We start from the raw sequence: 22,574 nt of genomic DNA, 5'->3' as shown, positions 1-22,574 counted from the left end.
CCATCTAAAGAGCTTGAAGAATATGTTCCACTAAAAACTGTAACTGGCGATGGGAGCTGTCTCTATCGATCGATTTCTCTGTTGTTGAACGGAGATAGAATAGTGGTCGCTCGTGGAAAGTTGTATGATGAGTATTTTTGCTTCTCGCTTACACAACAACAACAGCGGTGAAAAGATAAAAGGCTCAAAGCTGATAATCCATCAGTACTTTCAACTGAGCTTTCGTGAGTGCTTTCTTTGTTCCTTTGCCTTCGCTTTTTTCGAATATTTTTCGCAGTTTTATCCAAGGTAAGTGAAGTTGTAACTATTTATTCGAAGTATCAGTAGCAAAATATATGACTAAAGCTACTTATCAGAAAGCTGTGTAGTGGTTTGTTTTCTGGGAAACAAACGCTGCAATTCGCCTACTGTAGGTGACGATACCGAGTTGTGATGTGTCAACTCAGCTGCTTAACAGATTCAACTTCTCTCTTGTGAACCTCAGACTTGTGAGACTCTATAACATACCAAATTCATTTCGGCCACTAAGCATTGACAAGATTATGATTGTAAGGAAACAAAAAACTGTTCCTAATGGACTGGTATCAAAATGTTTAGAATGGCTACATTTCAGTTTAAAAGTGGTTTGTTGCTGTTATTTAATGTTATATTTATATTGTTACTATACAAACATTATCCAGAGTATCTTCTAGATATACAATGTACTCTATTTGGATTCATTAAAGACCTTTAGCCACTTAGCTTGGCACAATCAATCAAAAGGCTTTATTCTTCTCTTATGCTTTAGACAGATGGGTTGGTACAAGCAGATCAGGTTTCATCAGCTGGCAATGTCATACATTTTCTATGGACAGATTAATCAAGAGAATATGAAAACATAATATAACACTTTCCACTGCCTCCAGCTTTCCCTGCCTCCTCCCCAAATCACCCCACCCTACCAAATGCACTCCCCTAAATTCCAATTACTACTAGTTTTAGTATATATTGCAAGAGTTGAATACATGTAAATACTTTTGTATACTGAACTGTGTTTATGTGTGTGTGTGTGTCAGTCAAGCTCAGTTTAATATCTCTGCAAGTAGGAGTTAAAAAGGTGGTAGTTTAAGGAATGGGAAAAATAGCCAATGTACCCATGTGAGGAAAAATACAAATATTTTTGGGCTGTCAAAAATGCAGAATGGGGCTCACAAATTAAAAAGAAGCTGGTCCAAAAGCCCCAGTAACCAGCTTTTCTGGAGCGGTTCAAACAATATTTAAACATTATATATTTTGATATTTTAATTTATTTGCAAATAAACATATAAACACAGTATATAACCAAAAAATGGAGTGAAATTCTCATCTGCTACAAAGTGCTCAATAGCTGAACTAGAGCGGTGAATAACAGTAAAATCACAATGATACAGTATGTACCTTGTCTAAAGGAGAAAGCAGTGCACTTCTGTTTCTTTTTGGACATCTCAGCAGGTGAATTTGTCAAAACTACACAAAAATTGGCAGCAAAATATATAAACTTCAGCTGAAATGCTAACTCTGCAACTGAGGGAAATTGCAATAAATTTTCACACCTTTTGGGCTGACAAGAACTGTTGGCTATTTAGTGGATCTACACAATGGAAATGTTATTAATTCACACTCAGAATCTGCAATAAGTCATGACCAGCTGTAATTTTTATTTTATAAGCTCATTGAATTCACGAAAATGATTGAAGCATACTTGTTATATATTACCTGAACATGGCCCAGGATTTGGAATAACATCTACTAATGAAATGAGCCAGAGTATACAAGAAAAAGACAGGCTACAACAAGATCAAATAAAGTTTTGGTTTACGAGAGTTAGATTATTATTTTTTTCTCTAAAAAGCGAAATAACAATTTACAGGTAATCAATGACAAGCTTACATGCATCGGGGTATAACCCGGGGGATATAAGCCCTCTTCTCTCAAGTAAGCTGAATTGTTTCTTTGTTTTCGCACATAAATTTGTAAACAACAAAGGTCGAAAATCCCGACCCTAGCTCTATAAACATTGAGATCGACGCCTTTCAGGTTTAAATAAAACTACCATAGTTACTAGTACCTGGCGAACGTAATTTGCTTACCACAAAGAACTTCTAGATACATGTAGACCCATGTATCACTACGAGTAGTGAACGAAAACAATTAATGATAACAGAATAATTTTCTTAACTCTAATACGACCAAAACCATTCTGCAAGACAGGAAAAAAACGGCATTAAAGTTCGTCTCAACCATCTAAATTAGTCCACAAATGTTGAAAAGGGATGCAGTTTTCTCATGAACCAGAAATATTTTCTTTTCCTCGCAGAAAAACGTATATTTTCGTCGAGCTATATCTGGGACTTTTTCTCGCTAAACTGGGACTTTTTTGCCATTTTGTGCCAGGCCTCGCGCTATCGCGCTCGGTTCCAGTCCTCCTTCGCTCACTCGCATAGCGCGGTATGGCCTGGGGACGAGGCTGACTGGGACCCATTGGAATCGCCTCATTCCCAGACTCCCCGGTCAGGTTGCTTCGCCTTGTACGCCATATAAAATTCACAAGGCGTTTCGTCGATGCTTAAACTAACTTGGTCTAAACTAACTTAAATAATTAGAATTATGGCCTTTCAACTAATAATCAAAGCACAGTTTCGACCCTACTTCCAGCAAGAGCATCCAACAAGGAACTGATTTATTTATTCAAAAGTCTTCAGAATGTCGTAGCATTATTTAATTATTTTCCCGCATCGTTTAGGGCCTTATAAAGGGATATTTGTGTAAACTAACGCAGTTAAAGCTTTTCGGATTTTCAAGCTGAATATTAAAGTAGTAGAAACTTTTAAGGAACAAATTTTCATTATCCTAATTTGCGAGCTGTAACCTTTCCGCAAATCGTACCTGGCGTTTAACCGTACCCAAAACAACATTTTTCCCCCCCCCCCCCCCCCACAGGAAAAACCCACATTTATCGCTCCGAAAACAACAGGTGGTTTTAAAAAAAATTCCCATATTACGAAGGTTCCAGCTGACATTTCACTAAACAGACTAAAGAAAATCCAAGGGATAACGGCCCTCGACAACAAGTCTTCCAAACAGATATTGAATCCAAAATGTTTCATTGGGTGCCCCTGTACCAGGTCTGAACTAGAACAAATATCGCATCGCACATTGTGCAATGATACAGTGATGATAGATGATGGCCGGCGACCTTTAAGGTGGTCTTATACCCAGAACCATCAAGTTTGTTATAAGAAGACAATTTTTTGAAAAATGAACGGTTACAATCTCAAAACATTTTACATTGATGTGTGCTTAAATTAAGAAATCTGCCGGCTGGTAGCGATATTTTAACATAGCAACGTCCATAGCAACGATTGTTTACAATCAAAAAGGTGCTTACAAATTAGACACAATTCAACATATTTCAATTATACTTTACAGGTCTTCACAAAAAAGCTTTAAAGCGATACGCAATGAAAAACAGCAATCATTGTCTTGAATCGTTCCAATTTCCCCTTTATAAGCCCACTATCCCAAGTTACCATTTCCATGACTGGTGTATAATTTGGTGTTTAAGGCAACATTGAAGTAATTCCTCTTATCGACCGTTTACAAAAAGGAAACCAGCTTAGGCGCCAAAAAAATTTGCTCCAAAATGAATGGCCACTTAATCTGAAAGTAAACAGGGGTCGTTACTTTTGGAATTTTTGCGGTAGTTTTATCTCCAACTGATGACAAAAATTAGCCAACGATTCCGGCAACGAGGAGGGCCAACACTTATCTTTTGATAGCTTACAGCAGACGCCAGGTTTAATAGAAAGGCTTCCGGCTTATTGCTTTAATTAATTGCAGATCTTTCACACTTCTCTCACGGCGGATATAAACTGCTTTGTGGAATTATTTTCACGGCGTCCTTAGACAATTACACTCAACAATTCGATGAAGTTAGTGACTCCTCCCCTCCCGCCTACCCCCTAGTCTTTTCTTTCCAGGGAATAAGCTCTAGTCGTTACGTGAGTCCGCAACTGACACGGGTGCACATAACGGCCAGAGAGCTTCCCAAATGTGTGGATGAGGACGAAAATGGATTATCACTCTCTTATAACTTTGGTGTTGAGTCCTTCAAGTATGTATGTGTTTTAGACAACAGTAAAATCGATTCAACCTTCGACACCTTCCCGCCAAGAGCCAATTTTCTATTGTTCACCGAAAGGAAGTGCATTTCTCAGAGCGATAGGTCTGAGTGTAGACGCGGATGCAATCAAGAATGTCTACATAAGATAATTCGCGGTATCAAATCATTATCCCCCACCTGTTGTATTTCCGGTGTGAATACCCGCATACAGTAAATTTTTGAGCGATAACGAAAAGCGCGTTTTAGACAGGCCGCATGGCGCTCATGAACTACATGGCTAAGTAGTGAAGCAGTTCCACATGGCTACAGTAGTTTTGTCCACCAACCTTCACTTCAAATCTTGGTTCCGGCCGTCCTATGCGATTCATTAACTGAATCTAAACGTAAAGCAAGCCTTTACGTTGGGCAATCTATGTGTACTGTACGGCAAATTTCTGCCCCTTTCGGAACCTGTCACACGAAACTTCCTGAAATAAATTAATTAAGTCAATTCTTTGATTATGGAACTTGTAACTCTCCGAAGTAGGGAAATGAATGGAATTCGATCGGAGATTTCGTTATTCGAAAATTATCATTCGATTGACCCAAGCCTTTCGCATTAAAAATCCCTGCGCATCGATATTTTAAGCCAGCATATTCTAAACTTTTTTTTCGGTTAAGTTCTTGAACTTTTATTTTTGGCTGAATTAAAGTTGGCAATGACGCATTTGGCATACAGCATATGACCCAAAAGAGTAAAAGGGTTTTCCTGTCCGTGACCAGAATTTACTGTAATATGAAAACAAATAACGGAATGCAAGATGCTTCCGGCAAAGGCTAAATTTAGTTGTTAGTACAGTCGCCTGGAATGAACCGCCAAAATGACTCAAACTGATGTCATTTCCATTGGCTTTATACCTTTCAATTAGCGTATCCGTACCCGACGTACTCCGGGGATCCGTACCGTTATGCGAGTAAAATTGAAATAATTATCTAAATTGCCGTAGGCTTGGTAGAAAGAATAGTTGCTGTGTTATGGCAAAACTCTCTGCCCGAGGCCGATGTATTTCCGTAAGCTAGAATACGTAATTTTAGTCGGGACTTTCAGTTTTTGTAGGTGATTTAATCGAGCAACATCAAATCACGCCTTGTCTGGAGAGAGATATTTAAATTTTCGAAAAAAATCTGCTTGTTTTCTGCTGACGTCATAAAAATAGCCGTCTCGCGCCTTCGCGCGTTTCCCAAACACGCGCTCAAAAACTACCCAGGCGCCTACTAGTCAGGCTACTCTAAATTAATGACTGATGGCTACCCTAAAAACTGTTCGCGGCAACTTTTGTTAGCGTTCCATTGACAATCGGAGTCTAGTCTAGCTACAAGGAGCTTACTGGTTTCCTACCCAGCGACGCAAGGTGACAATAGAAAGCAAGGGACCGCAAAGGACGAAAATGCTGCTAGTGTACGTAGGAGCAGGCGACAGCTCTAATCAGCCAAAAATAAAAATACAGAGACAAGAAGCAAGGCTGACACTACATAGAAACAACTGTCTTTGCTCTGGTTGTTCTATTCTGTGCGGCATACACTCTGCTGAAGAGACCCAATCAGGTCGAAACAGCTGTCCAGAGTTTGCATTTTCTGACTTTCAGTTTGGACTCTATCATGTCGTTCTCCCGTTAAGGTTTTTTCATTTCTACTGACGTAGTGTCAGCCTTGCTTCTTGTCTCTTACTGCTAGACATGATGGCGGAACCGGCGCTGAATCGAAGGACATGGGGGCGATATTGGGTTGATAGAGCGTTTTAGACTTTATAACGGGTTGGTGCGTAGGATTCGATTCTCGATCTAAAACTTTTCACGCACCCTGGTCATGATATTATGCTCGTGTTGTGTTAGTGCATAGGTTTTTAATTTTTTTTTTTTTTCCCCCAAAACCCCCCTTTCCCCCCCCATTTTTATTTTTTGGTTCATTGTCTGTGTCCTTTGTGATTGCCAAAAATTATTTGGTTTTGGTTTTACACACTCAATTGAAAACTGCTCTAGTACCCCCACCAAGGTATAAGGTGGGCATACCCATGGCGCATACAGGCGATCTAGATGGCGAATTGTGGGGGGAACCTAATAACACTATACATTGACGGCTCCTATTGGCCCCTGGTACAATGTAGAAGTCAGTGAAAGAAATTGAAATCTTGATCCCGGTGGTGGAGATGCTCAATCATTTTTTTTATACGAGGAGTCTCCGCCTCGACCTCCAACATATCCTTTCACATATATACCATTTTGGCATACCTAAAAGACGGCTTTCCCTACTGTATTCTATACTCCACACATGAAATTCGTACCCTTTTATATACTTCCAGACTGAAAAAGGCATCCCTTTCGGGGGAGGGAGCCTTGACGTATGGTCTATTACAGGGGTACCCCCTCTTCGGGCCGCCTACATGATTTGTATGAATGTACAAAAAGTGGCTAAACTCAAACTCGCGCTTAACCAGGTCTATGTATATTTTATTTCAAGAGCCCTATTTAAAAAAAAAAAAACAAATTGATATGCAGGCAATCACACAAACAAAAGGAAGCTAAACGAAAGGACACATAACACAACAGGGAGCCGAAAGAAAAGGGCGGGGTGTTTTATCCTTTAGTCAAGGCAAAAGTAAAAGGAACGGATATCCTATCACATGCAAATAAGGTGACTTCGGGCTGTCACGCGGAACATTGATGCACTTGAGTGACCTTAGCAGCTAGCTTATGAGCTTATAAACTCCCTTGACAGACAAAAATGGTGAAAGCATCAGGAAAACAGCGAGAATGACAAAACCAAGCCAACGATAGCCATTCCATTGAACTGCGCAGATTCTCAAATTTCCGTTTGCGTGGGCACGTTTAGCTAAAGAACCCGGACTTGACAATAAAACTCTAGCATCTCTGTTCATCAATTCAAGACTTCCTTTTCCGCCTGACCCTCGTGTGACCCTTAAACATGACGAAGTACTTTCGTCGACAAACCTGTATTGGCCAGCTAAAGTAAACCCGTTGGATTGGGTGATAATTATGATTAATTGCAATATAATGGAATAGCAATATATGGATCGATAACAGTTATATAATATATCAAAAGAAGATTTGGGTATATTAAGTGAACTAGCTAGTTGTGTTGTAGCTGGGTCTCATTTACGTAAACTTTAAAGTGGCATTTAGGATATTTCTTGATTAATATGGATCAAAATGTATTCTCTCATCGGCATCGATAAATTGGCAAGTTTTAATTATACGTCACTACAGCACTGAACTTCAAAGTGGTGAAATTGGTCTACCTCATAAACACACATTCTAGAGAGCATAGAAAGAAGAATATATTAAAGGCTCCATTTCTATGTCTTAAAGTCAGTCCGGCTCTCAATGCAGTCAATGATAACGTTAAGGTCCTAGAGACCCCGAATAGAGATAGAGAACCTATAACTGTTGAGGGGGTTTTCTCAGTACAACTCAAGGAGGCGAAATTAGACGCGGTAATGATCTTTATCAAAGTATAGAGAGAGAAACATATTTTCTTGGTTTATCAAAAATTAAAATCGGAAATAAATGCACATGAGCTGGACAAATGATGTCACGACAATTTTCGTTTTTTTTTTCAACTCCTACACCAGGCAAAATTTGACGTACCGCGTACCCCGCCGCTATAAGGTCATGTCACATCTCATGATTATCTGTTCTTTGTACCAGAAAGTTATATGAAAGGATCGGAAATATTTTACAAATGTTGATATTTGTGTTTGTTTTTCAATGTTACAAGGAAAATTGGATTGTTCTTATGAATTTTAATAACAGAAGCCCATGGCTTTGCTAAGAACTCGAGTGCCATGATTTCATAATTCTATTGTGTGGGTTTGGATTGTGGCCGGAAAGCGGGGGTTTGAAATTCCCGCACATTGTAAAATTTTTTTTGTACACCGCCAGTCAGACAGAGGGCCTAGTCACGAGACTACAGTTGCATGGTTTATTTTAGGATTTTGGAACGCTGCCTAACAGCTTACAAAATAATCTTTATTTCACGGCTTTGGACATTCTGTGATTCTGACCTGTCATGCTGTGTGGCTATCCGGTTTGATCTTGTACCGACGAATGAAAAACCAAAATGTGACGGAAATTTTTTCTCTTCTAATCTTGAAAAGCGAATCCCTGAATAAACACACGGACCGGCGCGAAAGGAAATAAATAATATGTAACCAAATCCATATGCGCACATACAGGAAATTGTTCTCCACCTGTGAAGGGGTTACTTGCTTGAGCAGGAAAAGTTAGTTCATCAAAAACCGCTGAGCAATATTTCAGAGTAGTTGCATTGGACCACGAGTTGAGCGGAGAAGCCGCGTTATTCGATTCAGAGTTTAAAATCAGTTTAGCCTCGAAAGGTAAGCTTATAATTTTGGTTTAATTTGTTTAATACCGCACAAAAATGGGATAAAGTTATTGAGCTTAAAACAAGCCGCGCAACTGAGTGAAAAGCACGCGGTGGGGCTTTTAGTTTCAATTTTATCTCATGTATTTTGTCTGGGTTTTAATTTGCCATAGTTAAAATGTTTTAAAAGTTTTAATAACAAAACTAGCTAAGTTAAAATCACACGACAAGCATAATTCAGCGAGGCGAAATTTGCAGTTTTATACTAAAGCCACAAACTATGGGAAACTGAAACAAGTAACATTTTAATATTCCATTATTTTTCTCCGGAATTTCCATTGATTTACATGATACAAATTCCGGTCGTAAACATCTTAGTGAGTAGTTATTTCACGAAAGCTTTCAAATCTCATTATTATTATGGAATATGTAAACGACACCATACCCCCGTTTATCATTTCAATTATATTCCCTATAAACGGCACTAAATTAGCCACTATATTCATATTTTTCTAAGGATTTCGTTTATAGTGACTTTGTAAGACCTTGTATCAGGATATAGCTATGATGTTTTGGCAAAAGAACTCCGGACTCCGTACTCTAATCGATAGAAAATGCCTCCACCGTTTCCTCACGGTTATTTCCGCCCTGAATATTGACCGCCGGGTCGCATCGCGTGTTTGGTATGAAAGTGAAATTCAAACTGAACCTCTGGGACAATGTGTTGTCCGTAATATTAAAGGCATTATAACGCGGGTTATTCAAAGGTCAATTTTTTAAAAAATTTAGTCTAGGGTCTAATTATAGAAACCTCTTCAGTGAATGAATAGCCGTATTTTTGGTTTAGACTCTGAAAGTTTTTTAAGAGGTGTACGAATTCTAACGAGAACTGATCTTAGAAAACAGAATAAGAGGAGTACTAGGAGCGACTGAATGAGTTGGCTTATATGAAATTGTTACTATATAAAAACAGTGGCGGTTTCACGACCGAGTCCAAATATTTATACTGCTGCCCACAAGAACGAATTCGTTTAAAACGATATGACTTGCCTATTGTTTTTTTTTTTTTTTTTTTTTCGTCTAAACGTTTTTGGTTTCAATAGTGGCAATATTTCAACGCTGAGCTATTACCAACCTGGATTCAAGGAAAACAAATAATTGAAAACGAAAACAATGGCGAGTTTTGGGGCCTGGCTTACATAAAGCCGTCATTCGATCTCTTTTCTTGCACCAACAAGACACGTGCTAATTGAAGTAATTTACGCCAACAAAAGACGACTATCAATAAAGCTTTTGACAGGACGCGTTGAAAACTGATAAGGCGACGCATTTCAACAGACATCTGTCAACAAGTAATATTTATGGGCAACCTTGTAGAAACCCTGTGAGGGGGTGATTCCCTAGTCTGTTATAAGACCTGATGTCTGCCGGAATATAACTGAACGGCGGAAAAAGATTCTTGAATTCGTATACGCATTACACTGAAGTCTACGTGATTCCCTGTCAGTTTAGAAAGGTAAGCCTAGGAGTTTTTCGTAGTGCCGTGTCAACGATAGTGCATGTCCAAGCGCGTCTGAGAACATCATGTATAACAGGGTTTTGATATTGTTCGTTTATAAATCTCGACGCTTTCATCAAGCACGAAGTCTTCGCCGTGGCTTTCACGTCTTCAACGCGCTATTAAGAGGTACTTTCTTGATTCTTCTTTTGGGAAATCCATTGTCTACTAAGCAGAGATAAGATAAACTATATATACCGCAGATGATTGATAACAAAAGGTCCAAAATCTACCACACGTCGGGTCTATACGGCGTCGTATTTTGCAAACCCCTTGGGCCAATTTTTAATACCGTGACTTTGTTCAACTGAACAATGCTACGTGAACCGCAAAATATTCTGTGGTTTGCAAACAAAACAACAGTGTCACTAAACGCGTCGCTGAACGCTATGGTCGCGTTTTATATTAGCATAAGAATTAACGTTCTTCGCGCTGTAAACTTCATCATATCCGGCGTAGAGGGGCGTACCTGCAATCGATATATAGAAAGGCGCTTGAAGTTTGAACGAATAACCTCTCGAAGGTATGATGTTTAAGTTTCCTTATTTATTTCTTTGCATTTTAAATATTATTATTAGTGACGCGTAAACACTCCGGTCGGGGATTCGATTAGAAAACAATTACAATATGAAGGGGTCACACGATAAGAGATAGAGAAAAGTTTTAACGGCAATGGACAGCAATCAATCGATCGAATCTTTAGGATGAATGCGGTGTATTATTTGGGATAAAAATGTCAATCTGGCTCAAATATGCTCTAATGAGCGTGATTGCGAACAATTAGGGCAAAACGTTCATATTTTTGGGTCGCAAAGGGTGAAACTATCCTGTTCGTCTAGAAGATTATTATGCTAAAATATGACTCCTTGTGGTGTATTTTGTCTGGGACCGAGTCATTATCTCTCCTGACAACGCTGTATTAAGCAGGCAAATCTTGTTAATTGTTGTGGCTGTTAGCAGATTCTTTGGTGGGGGGTTTTAATCCGGAAAAGAGTACAATTGCTATCACCATGTGGCAAGATCTTTAAAAGACGATTTTTAGAATATGAAATTAAAAGAGGGTCAAAACCATCATTGAAACAAAAACTAGGAATACATTTTGTCGATCAATCATTTTTATTAAGAGATTTAATTTTTGCCTGACAAACGAAGACATTATGCGAAACAATGATTGGTCGGACACAACCGATGTTGTTTTCTTTAGCGTTCGTAATCCTTTGCCATTTATGCATAATACTGGCTTTTCACGGTTGATTATTTCCCGTTCTTTCACTGAATTGTATTGTTTCTCAATGACAAATCCTTTTTTCACACACACGCTTAAGTATACTGGTCACGTTCGATGAATAAACATGTTTATATAGCAAGAAACGCCTGCCACCCACAGGCTACGCTTGGCGAAACTTTGCCAGAGAGCAAACAAGATTTACACTGAATCACTAGCAAGACTGTTGCAAGTTCAGTTTTAATGGCTCGCTGCCCCTTGCAAGTGGATGTCTCGATTATAAAGGTTAGAGACCTGTTGCGTAACACAGATAAACGTGCAGTGCAGACGTTCTATTTTATAGTTGCAAAACTTTAGCCGTTGTAAAAGAAAGTTTGGTAACGAGGGAAGACTTATAAAAGAAATTTTGGTATAGCAAATAGTTTCTGCAAGAAAGGTAAACATCAAAACCTGTAAACAACCAGAACTATAAACAACAACAATAACAACAATCGACTAGAAGTTAGCAATTTTATCTAAATTGTCACTTTTTTCTACAATTTCTAAAGGAATCGCGTGAATTCACGATTGTTGATTAATATAATAGCGGACGACAATATCTGATGAAGGGCGCAATAAAGGCTCAATCAGCAATTGTAGGAAGTGTGCCCAGGCTTTTTGTCTAACAAAATTAATGAGTCTTGCGCCTATATATTGTGACATGAAATTGTAATATCATTTCCTCCACCGAAAACAAACGTGACTCTTCCTTAGCTTATATGATGAACAAGTGCATGTTTTCGTGGCCGTATAAAAGGGTTGACTGACTTATAGAAGATTGCCGGTGAGTTAATAATCGATAAATCAAACACAAAATAACACACTTGTTCAAATTGTTTATTGTTGTGGTAAATTGTAGTTAGCTCTTGTTTGTCTGTTTTATTTGTTGCGGTAACTTGCTGGGAGGTTATTCGACAGTATTCGTGATAAAAAGCTGAATGGATGTATTGATGTATTTTTGCGTGTGGGGTCAATCCTTGAGTTTTTAAAAGTCAATTTTTTACGGTTTCATAATAGGGTTACAAAACTTGCTAATCGCTATTTATTGGTCATAAGTTAAAACTCTAAGAGTGATTAAAAAAGGCTCACCTTTGCACCTGTAGGCCTTCGAAAGCACGTATCTTCAGCTGAAAGGTAATACTGTATACAAAGTTCTTAATTTCATTTGAATTTCTTAGATTTATGTTAGCAAAATTCGTTGACGCGATTTTCTAGCCTTCAAAGATTGCGCGCGAAATATGCCAGCGTGTGTCTTTGTAAAAGCTGCGGGGTGGCAATTTTTATTCAGGGGCTTTAATGAGTGTGATTGGCTATATCGTTTAAGTCTGTTGATAGATAATACATTTTTGTGTCTAGTTTTAAATCATTTCGTGGCGATTCAGAGATAAACTGATCGTATATATTTTGTTTTTAGTTTGCATGGTCCGATCTAACAACGGCGCCAGAGAACTCAACATATCCGCGTCCAGCACTCTTTTAGCACTTTGCTAATATAAACTAACCCTAATCCTTGAATCGTTCTGTTTTGTCACGGAAGCAAAAAGATAAAATGTTACTGCACGCGCGCTCGGTGCTGTAATCTGTTTAGTGCGCGCCCCGATCGTGCAAAACCAACGCAACCGCACAAGTGCTTTATAAAACCTGAGTAATTCCGTTGACACGAATGTCAAGATTTTGGAACGAGTTGAAAACATCAACGAAAAAGTCCAGTATCTGCTAAAAAACGATATTGGGCTGTCATGCAGTGTGTAGTCTACAAGCTTTAGGGTTCAGTAATGCTTTGTGTTAGCCAGTACACGTTTTTACGGTTGCTCGCACTCAATGCGGGTCAAAGATATTGGCCTCAAAAACTCCATCCCTTTTTCTGCGTTGTTTAACTGCAAATCAATTATATGGTTGGACTAGTCATCCTACGGACACAAAAGCCTCTTGTTAATAGCCTCGAGCCTTTCTTCTCTTCTTTCTTGCTTTTTCTGACATGTTAAACTCCAATGGCGTTGATCACGTCGCCCTTGTGGTATGCAAGGTTCAAGGCCAACATTTTTTTCCGGCCGAGTTAAATTCGAGACAGAGCCCCGCTGGCACGGAATCGTTTCCGAACGTTAGCTACTGACGCAAACATAAACCACAAGCGACACTGTATAAAAATGATAAATTTTAAACAATAAAAATGCGTTGTAACACTAAAACGGCAAACCGGTTTGGTCAAAATCTCTCAACATTGTAGAAATATTTGATGATTGACTGTCTCGAGTATGTGACAAGTGACTGCCTTGATTGACGCAAAACGTTTTGGGTATCCTGTATGTAAATTTAATTGGCGGTTTCTGGCAAGTTTGAGAATGAACTTTGTGCTTCCTGCATAAAACGCCATCTTAGCGTTGTGCGTAGAGGTTTGTAGTGCTCGCCAGATAACATCACCAAAAGTCATTTTATTCTGGCTACTTTTTACAAAAAGGAATACCCAAGAAATGAGATCCACAGGTACCGAAATTTATATCATTCATTTTATATTCGTCTAGAAACCTGTGTAACCGCTAGACAAAGTATTTTACTAGCGCCTGTGTAAATATATCAACATTGAAACAATCAATATTTGGTATTTTGTTTGACAGCATTGTTCACCAAGATATATCGTAAGGTTTTCGTGTTGTAGCTTATAAGACGGTAAAATCGGCTCAACTTTTTTCTTTGGTCTTTTTGTTTTGTAAGCGTGTCTCGTTGTTTAGTTTAATATTACGGCTGAGTTTATGAAGCAGGATTAGGAAACATAAGGAAATTATGCTTTAGATTTGCATTCTATGCTAGTACACGGTTTGCTCTTTGATGTAGGCTATTCTAAGCTGCTCTTGAGTTATTTTTAGTCAGATTTTTTTAAGAGCTTCTTTTCAACGCGCTTAAAGTGTCATCAAAATAAATACCTTATATCGTTTCCATTAAGACGACGTCTAAAGATTATCTTTAGACGGTCATGTAAGCCATAAATGAATAGATGTGTTATCAGCGATGATATGTCTCGTACAGCCCGGCTAAATTACTCATAACTACACCGTATCTCAGTTTCTCGTGATCGCTCTGCACCAGTAGTCAAGCACGTCTATTTTTTGAGGTAAACTATCACAATATTCCAAAAGTCGTGTTTACTGTTATATCAGTGTACAAATATGTATATAATCGATGGTTTATCAGTTTGTCGACTGGAAATTGCATTACAACCCATCTTTGAGCTTCTTTGCGCATTGAAAACTAGCTGTATTATTCTAGTACCAAAGCTTTAAGTTACTCAGCATTTTTTCACGAAATCAACCAGCTCTATCTAATTAACTGTCCGTTTATGGTCGGCCCAGGGCCCGGTGAAAGCTAAAACTCAGGTAAACTTGTGGTTTCGGAATCTCAAGATTTCTATATTATTTTATTTAAAGAAGAATATTCATGGTTTTTTGTGCAGTTTAAAAAAGAAAAGAATGGCACATTTTACTCGAAAGAATTCGTATTAACATAGAAGAAAAAATCCTCTTATTGATCGGCTGTTTATGGGCCGATTTGTCGCATCGTTTTACCAGCGGCAAAATCGATTATATATCTTAGGATCAGCCTAGTTGACCCTAATCTACATGACCTCACGTTACTGGATTTATAGGATCGGGCCATACTAACATTACTTGTCCTCGAGTGACTTAAGAGTTGCCTGAATGTGTTCGTGATATTTCTAGAGAGGATTTGCTCCAAGACTTGCTTCAAGTCGACCTTCCAAAGCAACCAAAACGAGAGCGAGCTTCAACAGAGCTTAGTTAGCGATACGAGCTTTAAGACGACACCGTGCATTTACTTTCTTCCTATAGCTCTTATGTGTCCTACATCATGCCCCAGAGAAGTCCCATGCCCCTAGGTGCTGGCCAAAAGTATAGCGGACTCTGGTGGCGAAAATGGCCCTCAAAAACGCGTGCCACCACTGAAACATAAATTCTATTGCACGTGCGTGACTTTGGTTTCCTTATCTCTCACCAGCTTCACAAGATGACCAGTATCTACGAAAACACCGTGTGTGACGTAAAGAGACAACTTTCCAAGCTTCCATTCCTGAGGAGCCCCGGGCGGGTGAATTCCCGCCTCAGGACGAAAACGCATCCGTTTTATTACACCGACTGGGAAGAGCTACTAAAGAGAGAGTGGAACAAGCGAGCACCTCCTCTATCGCCGCTGGAATGGAAGGAAAAACACGCCAAAAATATGAACGCCGAAGATTGCTGCGAGTTTCTTATGGGGCGGAGGTGTGGTCGAAGAAGACGACTGCTCTTCCGTAGCGGTTATTATTTAACAATTCAACCTGACGGCAGTGTGAGAGGAACGAAGCAAAAAGACTCCCCTTACGGTAGGTTTTCGTCAATTTACCTGACTCTTACTTTTCAGATGGGAGTAGGTAAAATAGTCACGGCATTTCTCAAGGCGGCGATCGCCTAAACGCCAGTTTTGAAATATAACCGCCTTTTCCAGGGTGCGTTTTGAACTTTGAAGTCGAAGTTAGGACCAAGTTAAACAACGTGCGTCGATCTGGTCATAGTGTGCAAACCACGCCTAAAAATGATCAGGGAGCTTTCTTCGGAGAGCGGAAGATTCTGGAGATTTTTTAATTTCAAATTTGGATGCTTTTCCTTTTTTTGAAAAAATTATAATCCCTGATATATTAGTGCAGATAAATCCCCTTGCTATTATCAATACCTTCCTTATATCATTAATGATTAAATATCTGTTCTATTAACTGGCTGCCTGATAAGGTTATTTCAGGTAGCAAGTATTCCTCTCATTTTTCTATTAAATTGTAAATACTATCTATAGGCTCGGGGGTAAAACAAATCTTGTTGTTGCTGTTTTCGGAGAAGTTGAATATATAATATAAGGACATTTCAACTTGATAATTTGTTCCTTTAATTTCTTGACGTACATTCCCGATTTAGTCAAGAAATTATCTGCATAGATGCAGGGAATCAACATTATCAACGATGATAAACTCATTTCTAACTGGCAATATGTTCCGTACTTTTTACAGCAATTGTAGAGATTTGTTCAGTGGGAGCCGGCTTGGTGAAAATCGCAGGAGTAGAAACTGAATTCTTCCTTACGATTGATGATTCTGGAATTCTTCGCGCTACGGTGAGTAAGAAATGTAGTTTGCTTTGCGCGATTGCCTAGCACGAACACGCAACGTGCGTTGGCTCCTCACTTAGGGCGCGTTTTTTATCCATAATTCTGGCATAAGAATGGTTGGTATAGAATGCTAGGAGTAATTCCGATTGCCTGCATTAAAAAACGCCCATGTAGTCGAGATGATATGTGCGGTCCTGGCATGAGTAGACATTGCGTAACAAATATGGCCGCAGTTTTTCTACCCCCCCCCCCCCGGTTTTCTACTAAATAAAGAGGAGGAAGAAAGCATGGAGACTGTTATCGACTTGCCGAATGTTCTGGCAGTATTATCTATAAAGGAGAGGAGACACATCCCTCGAATCACACACTATGCCGTCCGCTATTTTGGATTTTCATTCGCAACATTCTGTTCATTCTGCCCCTGGGAGCAGAATGGATGGAATGGCGTTCTGTCCATTCAGGAATAGGAATGCGGAATAGAAAAAAGTGCGCATTTCACATTCTGGTCATTAAAAAACGCGCCCATAGTCTTTTTATACGCGAAGTCGCGCAGTGAACATATATCACACAAATAAATACCGCTTTTGCATGAATGTGCTCCTTGATTTAAAAATTTTGTGTTAAACAATGCCAAAAGCGCAATGCTAACTGAAGTTTCCTTCGTTTTTTCCACAGGACGCAGATAGTGAAGAGTGCGTGTTTGAGGAAGTAATGGTCAAGGATTTTTATAGCGCTTACAAGTCTTATGCTTATTCTAACGAACATTGGACAGTAGCAATAAGCGACAAGGATGGAAGGGCTTACTCTGCCCGTTGCCAGGGACTTCTCGATTCAGACCTTCAGGCCCACTCATTACCTGAGATGGTGCCTGACAGTGACACGTCATCAGACGAAGAATCAACACCAGACTCTGACACGTCACGCGACTGCGAAGCAGATACTTCGTCACGCTGTCTAGGAATGGACGCGTCACGCTTTCTCGAAACGCAGACATCGCGCCTCATCGATCTTCTTAATTTTGACCTAGAAGTTTGTTTACTGGCGGAGTTAAAAGAAGAGGAGGCGAACAATGTTGTCGCGTTTCCTGACAATAATGATGACATTGGGCCGTCGCTATCGGAGATTCTGCGGGAACTGGGGACAAATTTATAGGTGGCCTTGCTTCGGCACTTAATTGAGCCTTTTGGTCAGGTTGTGAGAGATAACTAAGCTTCTTGTTTTAAAGGAGCGGCTGGCCTTTTTTGCAGTGACAATAGCACATGAAAGTAAAGACTCGCCTTTAAGAACTGTTAGCTGAGCTGACAAAACGGAAAGCAGATGGAAAATAAAAGGGAATTACCCCCTTCCCCCTTGGTATTGCATTTGCACGCAGAACAGAGCGGTAGAACATCGTGACTCTGGTTCTAGCTACTCTCTAAATCAGGGTTGATATTTTATGTGATATTTTAATGTTCTTAGCTGGCGTGACAGTAACGTAAGGGGGGGGGGGGGGGTTAATCTCGGGACAAAAAATGGCCGTACTTTCTCACCTTATTCTCTTGAGCTAAATTATTCCTTTAATCTAAAAAAAATCACTGGTTTATTAAATTCTTCACTATGTACTAACAGATAAAAATCGTTTTTCAAAATGTCACGCTGTGGCAACATTTCAGTTTACTCACGTGTCATTCAATTTTCTTCATTAGTCCCTTCGTGCCGAGCATTGCTGTTAGTTTAAATTAAAAGCTTATTTAATTTATTAAGTTTATTAAGATGTTATTGTAATTCTTTGAAAGAATACAATTTATTGAATTATAGAAGGATGTGTATTTCAATCAAATAAATAGGTTCCTTTTTCAATGTAAATTGTGGTACCTTGCAAGTTGCTAAAATATTTTTAAACCTTGAAGCCCCCGGGGGGGGGGGGGGTACTCCCTATAATGGCCTATACGGGAAGGCTCCGCCCGAAAGGGGTACGTTATTCAGGCTTCAGATATATAAAAGGGTAGGGATTTCACAAGTTTAGGTATACGAAAGGGTATGGAAATCTGTCATTTAGGTTTGTCAAAGGGCCTTTAATTAAAATATTTCGAACAGATGCAATTTATGGCTGTATTATTTCAATTTATTAAGCGCTACATGAAAATGAACATGTTCTTAGTCTATACCATGTCTTTCAAGTATATGAAAGGGGTACCTTTTTCATTAAAAAGTATACGAAAGGGGTACAATTTCTGGCAAAATGTTATATAAAAGGGTAAGGAGTAAGAGCTCGGGGTGGAGCCTCCCCGTACAAAACTTGTTTGGGTACCCCCCGGGTCTTGAAGCCTTCTCTGCGGGCATTTTTTGGAAGTTTAAAGCTGCGTGACGACCTCAACAACGTAGCCGTTATTTTGCATGACTTAAATAATTGTTGCGAGGGAGACTAAGTTCTAAAACCCTCGTAGATGCTACGAAAGTAAATTCGTTTTTTTCACGATCCCATAATACAACTTGTTTACTCCCCAAAATTTTTGCATAAGTATTGTTTTCAATTTCTCTTGGGACGATTGTACGTCATTGTAAATCCCAAGAGAAATTGAAAACAATGCTTATGCAAAATTTTTTGGGGAAAACAAGATGTATTATGGGAACGGTGAAACCAAAAGCAAAGTAATTACTCTAGCCAATCACAAAGGAAGCGCGGGAAAACGTGTCTGAGAGAGAGACGACTGGTTTTGGTTTTAGTTTTGATAGGCTGAGAAAGTGGCACGAGATTTTCAAACCAATCCCTAAACGTACTAATGTAAAACCAAAGCAAACGCAAATTATAATCATTTCATCGGGCTAAAATATATTTTAGCCCGCTGCCGTGGACCAATCAGAAACAAGAAAATAACGAAGCCAGCCAATCAGAACTGAAAACCATTCAACTGTTCGCGCCCTTTTCTTGCTGGCTGGCAAAAGCTCTATCGCTCTATCGTATCGGGCTACGACATGTTGCTTAGAAACAGTCCAGCCAAAAACTACGGGCTCATGATAAGGTTTCCCACGATGTCAAAAGCAACAACACAAATAGAAATGGCTGGTACACGACAAGACGCCAAAGAAACTATTTGGATTTACGAATTATATCAATCAGGGATAATTTGTACTTAGGAATAATTAGGGAAGAAGCTACGAGTATCATCTGTATATAAGTCGACTGTACTCTGATTTCTTTGAATTTATTATATTTTCTTTTTTTTTCTGTCTGCCGTAGATTTGTCGTACCAACTTTTAAATGAGGGGGGGGGGGGCAGGGGGGTCTGAACCTCCGGCCTCCCGTACCTTCTACTCCCGCCCCTTTTCGTAGCTTCTCCCGGTTCCCGCCACCTTAAGAATCCCGCTTCCCACCCCCTTTTCTCCCGGGCTCCCGCCCCCTCCCCCTGCCCCCCTCGATATAAAGAAGCCTCGATATAGCGAACATATCTTGCCAGTCTCTTGGCCTTTCGTTATATCAAGGTTCCACTGTAGTATTGATGCGCCACACTGGATAAAAAATTAGGGCTTCTTCTAGAAGTGATCATACAAATGGGAAAGGCCATTATGCGTAATCATATCTGGCTACCTCTCCCCCGAAATCTACATGCTGTACCATTTTAACCATATATGGCTAAAACACTTTGAAAGTAGTTCCCTTCTAAGTTTCCTCTCGAAGTCTGCACGCCAATGTACACACCGGACTTTAATTTGAGCGAAACATAATCCTAACAGTGAGTAAAAAGACGGCACTAGACGCTGAAATTGCTTGTTATTCAAACTACAAACAGAGTTGACACACGGTTTTTTTTGTTAGTTATAACTCTGCTGTTTAATCAAGACATAAATGAAGATTGACTGAAGAGCACGACATTTAATTTATGCTTATAGTTGAGCAAACAAGGAAAAACATAACATAATACTGTGGTTAGTTAAAGGTCATTTATTGGACTGCGGGAAATGTCTTGAAGAATGCAACTATTAAACGTTTTTTAATAGGGTGTGACTGAATTGAAAAAGCTGCATTTTATCTATGCATTGCAGATGGCTCTCTCTCTTAGCAACAATTTCCAATAGCGTGACTGGCTGGCTATCTATAAGCGGGCAATATAGTGTTCAGTTACGCCTCGAATAGCGCACGCGATTTAATCGTCACAATAATTGACATAAATGAATTCATGAATGTTTCTGCACTGAAGTGAAAAGCTAAATATAAAGAATACCAAGCCCTTGACATTGATCACGTGAGAACTAAGTCCTTAAGCTATTAGGCTTCAGTCTGCATTCTTATCTCTGATTGCCAAGCTAGAGAGTTGTTCGGAGCCTTTTTCGCGCGACATCAAAAATGAGTCGAAAGCCAGTTCTGAGAGATGAAGGAATACTTAAAGAGATTTTCCAACTCTACGACACGACAGGAGGAGATAAGATCGACCTGAGTCAGCTAGGGCAGGTTCTAAGAGCGGCCGGGCTAAACCCAACACAAAGTGAAGTCCACAAAGTGGAAGGCGATGTCGGAAAGTCGACTATCACCTTCGAGGAATTCTTGCCAATTTACAACTCCGTCGCTCAGCACATGGCCAGTGTTACCAGCAAGGCTACCCCAGAACAAGTTGTAGATTGTTTTAAGCACTTCGATCGCGAGGGAAGCGGGGCTATTTCTTCAAGTATGCTTCGCCATGTTCTTACGTCTTTGGGAGAGAAGCTCACAGACGAGGAATTTGATACTTTGTCTTCAGGGCATGTGGGCTCCAAGGGCGAAATAAACTACGAAACTTTCGTACCTGCGATCATGGCAAACGCCGATTGAAAGGATACTCAAAGTGACTGTGTGCTTCATAAAGGATTTGACTGACTCGCGAGCGAAATGAATTGATGAACAAACTGTAAACTGAAAGACAATATCGAGTAAAAATAGTTGGGAGTGTTTGGTCTGACACGCAATGTTGACCTTTACAAACATGTTGAATTTATTGCCTTTTTAGTCTGTCTAAGGATTATAAAACCAGCAATTAACTCTTAAAGTTACCACAGTCTTCCAAAAGAACAAAGGTTTATGTTAAATTGTTAATCTATATGAAGAAATCAAACGACCAAAAGAAGCTAAAGAATGTTTCACCTATTAAAAGTCAAGATTGAGTTGTCAACAGTTGAAAAGAATGTTAGCTTTATAGACGCCCCTATAAGTAAACAAATGGGTATATGATTAGATAACAGAGTGATATGGAAATTTGTAGACTCGGGCATGTTTGGAGTATTTTGCATGCAAAGTGTGGTAGTTCATTGTCTTTTATTGTCACAACACGCTTTTGTTGATTCTGTTCAGTAAATTATTGCAATAACCGCTTTATGTAGTCAAAGAAAGGTATGCAAATTTAAAGAAATGTTTACAACATTCAACAATGGCTTATAAATCTAAATATTGACATTAAGAAGACAAATAATAATCGATGAATTGTTTCTCTCTTCTGTATATCGATTTCACAGACATCAGCACTTCCTTTAGGAGATAATATTGACGTACCGTATTTACTCGATTAAGCGCCGCCCCCGAATAAGCGCCGCCCTCAAATAAGCGCCGCATTTTGGACAAAAAAGTTAATAAGCGCCGCCCCCGAATAAGCGCCGCAGTCCCGATGCGGCGCTTGTTCGAGGAATTGTGTATAACTCAAAATAGCACTAAAATGCAACTCTGAAACAGTCTTGGAAATTCCTTTTCATCAAGAGCAATGTTTTGCAGTTCAAGTTATTATTATGTTTTACCGCTCGCCCATTCTTTTTTTTTCTATCCAAACTTCTTACAATACGTAGTTCTGTTAACGTTTTAAAGGCCGTGAACTTTGTCGGGACAGCAAGCGCAACTACTTTCTTCCGTAAGAGACGAATACTGACAATCAAAATACCCTTCTTTTAGTCACTGTGGAAGTTTCGTATAGATGACATTGTTTGTGGCGTCCAATTTTTGAATAAGCGCCGCCCTCAAATAAGCGCCGCCCTCGAATAAGCGCCGCACTTGAGGCACGAAAAATTTAATAAGCGCCGCGGCGCTTATTCGAGTAAATACGGTAATCTGGTCAGCCATCGGCATGCAGCTTACTAGTTACGCCAGG

The 22,574-nt window shown here is 39.5% G+C and overlaps 1 protein-coding gene and 1 pseudogene across 9 annotated transcripts; both read left to right on the top strand.

Moving 5' to 3' along the window:
• Positions 1–8,373: 8,373 nt before the first annotated feature.
• LOC144654380 (uncharacterized) lies at positions 8,374–18,333 on the top strand. Of its 9 annotated transcripts, none has more exons than XM_078514515.1 (4): positions 8,374–8,534; positions 15,352–15,715; positions 16,391–16,494; positions 17,164–18,333. In XM_078514515.1, the coding sequence occupies exons 2-4, from the start codon at positions 15,361–15,363 to the stop codon at positions 17,638–17,640; spliced, it is 936 nt and encodes a 311-aa protein (XP_078370641.1). In that variant the 5' UTR covers positions 8,374–8,534; positions 15,352–15,360; the 3' UTR covers positions 17,641–18,333. The 9 variants fall into 9 exon arrangements, with proteins under 9 accessions (XP_078370641.1, XP_078370640.1, XP_078370643.1 ...); XM_078514514.1 differs by lacking the exon at positions 8,374–8,534 and adding an exon at positions 9,845–10,037; XM_078514517.1 differs by lacking the exon at positions 8,374–8,534 and adding an exon at positions 10,078–10,208.
• Positions 18,334–20,427: 2,094 nt separating this feature from the next.
• LOC144654460 (myosin-2 essential light chain pseudogene) lies at positions 20,428–21,911 on the top strand (annotated as a pseudogene).
• Positions 21,912–22,574: the final 663 nt, after the last annotated feature.

The sequence above is a fragment of the Oculina patagonica genome, chromosome 5 (genome assembly GCF_052425735.1).
Source record: "Oculina patagonica isolate OP01 chromosome 5, crgOcupat, whole genome shotgun sequence".
NCBI classification, from domain to species: domain Eukaryota; kingdom Metazoa; phylum Cnidaria; class Anthozoa; order Scleractinia; family Oculinidae; genus Oculina; species Oculina patagonica.
Note: the sequence above shows the minus strand (reverse complement) of the source record. Positions and strands in the feature narration are given on the sequence as shown.